This window comes from Aplysia californica, unplaced genomic scaffold, assembly GCF_000002075.1.
Source record: "Aplysia californica isolate F4 #8 unplaced genomic scaffold, AplCal3.0 scaffold00086, whole genome shotgun sequence".
In the NCBI taxonomy this organism is placed as follows: Eukaryota; Metazoa; Mollusca; class Gastropoda; order Aplysiida; family Aplysiidae; genus Aplysia; species Aplysia californica.
Window position 1 is genome coordinate 303,735 of NW_004797356.1, and position 1,933 is coordinate 305,667.

The following is a 1,933-nucleotide window of genomic DNA, read 5'->3' on the forward strand; positions in this document are numbered from 1 at the left end:
GGAGCGTCAACGGTAGGCCTATACTTCTTTATTTTCTCTCTTATTTCTGACTTTCAGTCTTGCTTTTTTACCCAGCACTAAATAACCTGTACATATATTGTATTGATGCGCATCTCTTCACTTAAACCAAACAAAAGCATGATAATATACTACCGTACCGTGTTTGAGTAATTTGTTTCGGTCATAACTCTGCTTTAAAGTCGAACAGAAAATCGATAAAAGTAGGCTTCGGTCGCAACCCGAGCGAAATTCAGAATTTCCTACAAACTGAAAATGTTTAATTAATTGTCCCGTGCCTTCATATGACCTTATGCAGGTGCGAGCGCGTAAAACACTGACAAAATAAAAAGAAAGAAAAAAGTCGTAGCCATTTTATTCAAATGCTATGCTGTGGAATCTACTCTGACGTTTGTCTTCATATTAAGTACTTTATTTTCAGCAAAAAGTGACTTATACCCCTTATTTACTGACCCATTCCATTCCTTTTTAACTTTTAGGCTCGTAACGCACACCACAACTGTACCTAGTATTTTACTCTGTGTGTGCATAATTAAAACAAGTCCTGGGGATGGTAAAGAAGGGCATGGCTTCATGAATTAATAAGACACATCGTTTCCTCGGAATCACAAGGCTCTACGTCTGATATTTTTGGCCGTTTTGAATAACTAAGACCATGAATTCAGAAAACAAATTTTCTACCTGCTCTCAAAATCATATGATTACCCGGAGTTGTTATCAAAATATTCAAAGAACTGCATCCGAAAAAGCTTGACATGAGGTGAAACTCAACATTTCTGACGTCATATTTCTCAAAACTAGGTATTGAGCAGATATAACATTGTAATTATAGTGTAGCAACATAACGAATAGATTTTCAGGTTCCAAATTCTTTCTTATACATGTGTTTATTAATATTTGTATTTAAAACACATTCATAACGAAATTCGTACATAACGAAAAATTTCCGCGTCCTGCCGATTTCGTTATGTGTGTGCTAGACTGTAGATTCAAATGGCTTTATCTTGACCACTTTCGACCACTCACGGACATAGTTGGTGAGCATCTCCCTGACTCTGTCCTTCCGCATCTGCTCCACCTCCACAGCGGGCTTGCCGTTGATCTCATGCGGGGCAAACTCCATGGGCGGCATCATGTGACTCAACGCGTTCAGAAGCTCAAGACCGTCCAGCATCGTGTCGTTGTTGGTGTCGTGAAGTCTGTGGGAAGAAAAGAGTTAAATAAAAGGGTGACAAAGTAAGAAGAATTTTTTAATGACCATAAATTCAACATTATGTGAAGCTACACGTATGGCACCTCACCAGCTTGCCAGTAAAGCGTATTAGAAAAACAATATCAGGGTACTAGGCAAGAGGAAGACCGAGGAAGACATAAGAAAACCTGGATCGAGGGTGTGAAAGATACCCTGAAAACATGCAACATTACACCCAGCCAGGCCATCCAACTTAATAGAGACAGAAAGCTTTTTCTCCCCTAGAGATACAAGAGGACGGACAAAAATAAAGTAAGTAAGTGTTAAGTTACTGAGAAAGGGGGGGGGTGGTTACTCAGAATTACCTATGAACCACTGTGTTTCTCATTTATTCAAAGTGTTCTATGGGAAGTTGCGTTAAACGATTGTCTCTGTTCTTGGACGAATGCTTCTTGAAAACCCTTATTTCATATGTTGTGTTCTCTCGCATGGATTACTGCAACCCCCTGCCAAAAAACAACAACAAACAAAAACAAACAAACAAACAAACAAACAAACAAACAAACAAACAACGCACCCCCAAAGGGCAACAACAGCAAAAAACAAAAACTTGAATAAACCAAACAGTACAAAAACAATCACAACAAATGAAGAAAAAAAAACCCAAAACAAAGCCACAACAAATAAGACAGAGAGAGAGAGAGAGAGAGAGAGAGAGAGAGA

At 38.7% G+C, this 1,933-nt stretch overlaps 1 protein-coding gene across 1 annotated transcript in view; it reads right to left on the reverse strand.

The window, feature by feature from the left end:
* Positions 1-963: 963 nt before the first annotated feature.
* Positions 964-1,933, reverse strand: part of LOC106011295 (multiple coagulation factor deficiency protein 2 homolog) — a 1,619-nt gene continuing 649 nt past the window's right edge. Inside the window, exon 2 of the mRNA XM_013080434.1 lies at positions 964-1,217. Within this exon, the coding sequence (XP_012935888.1) occupies positions 995-1,217 (223 nt within the window). The 3' untranslated portion in view covers positions 964-994. The remainder of the gene's footprint in view (positions 1,218-1,933) is intronic.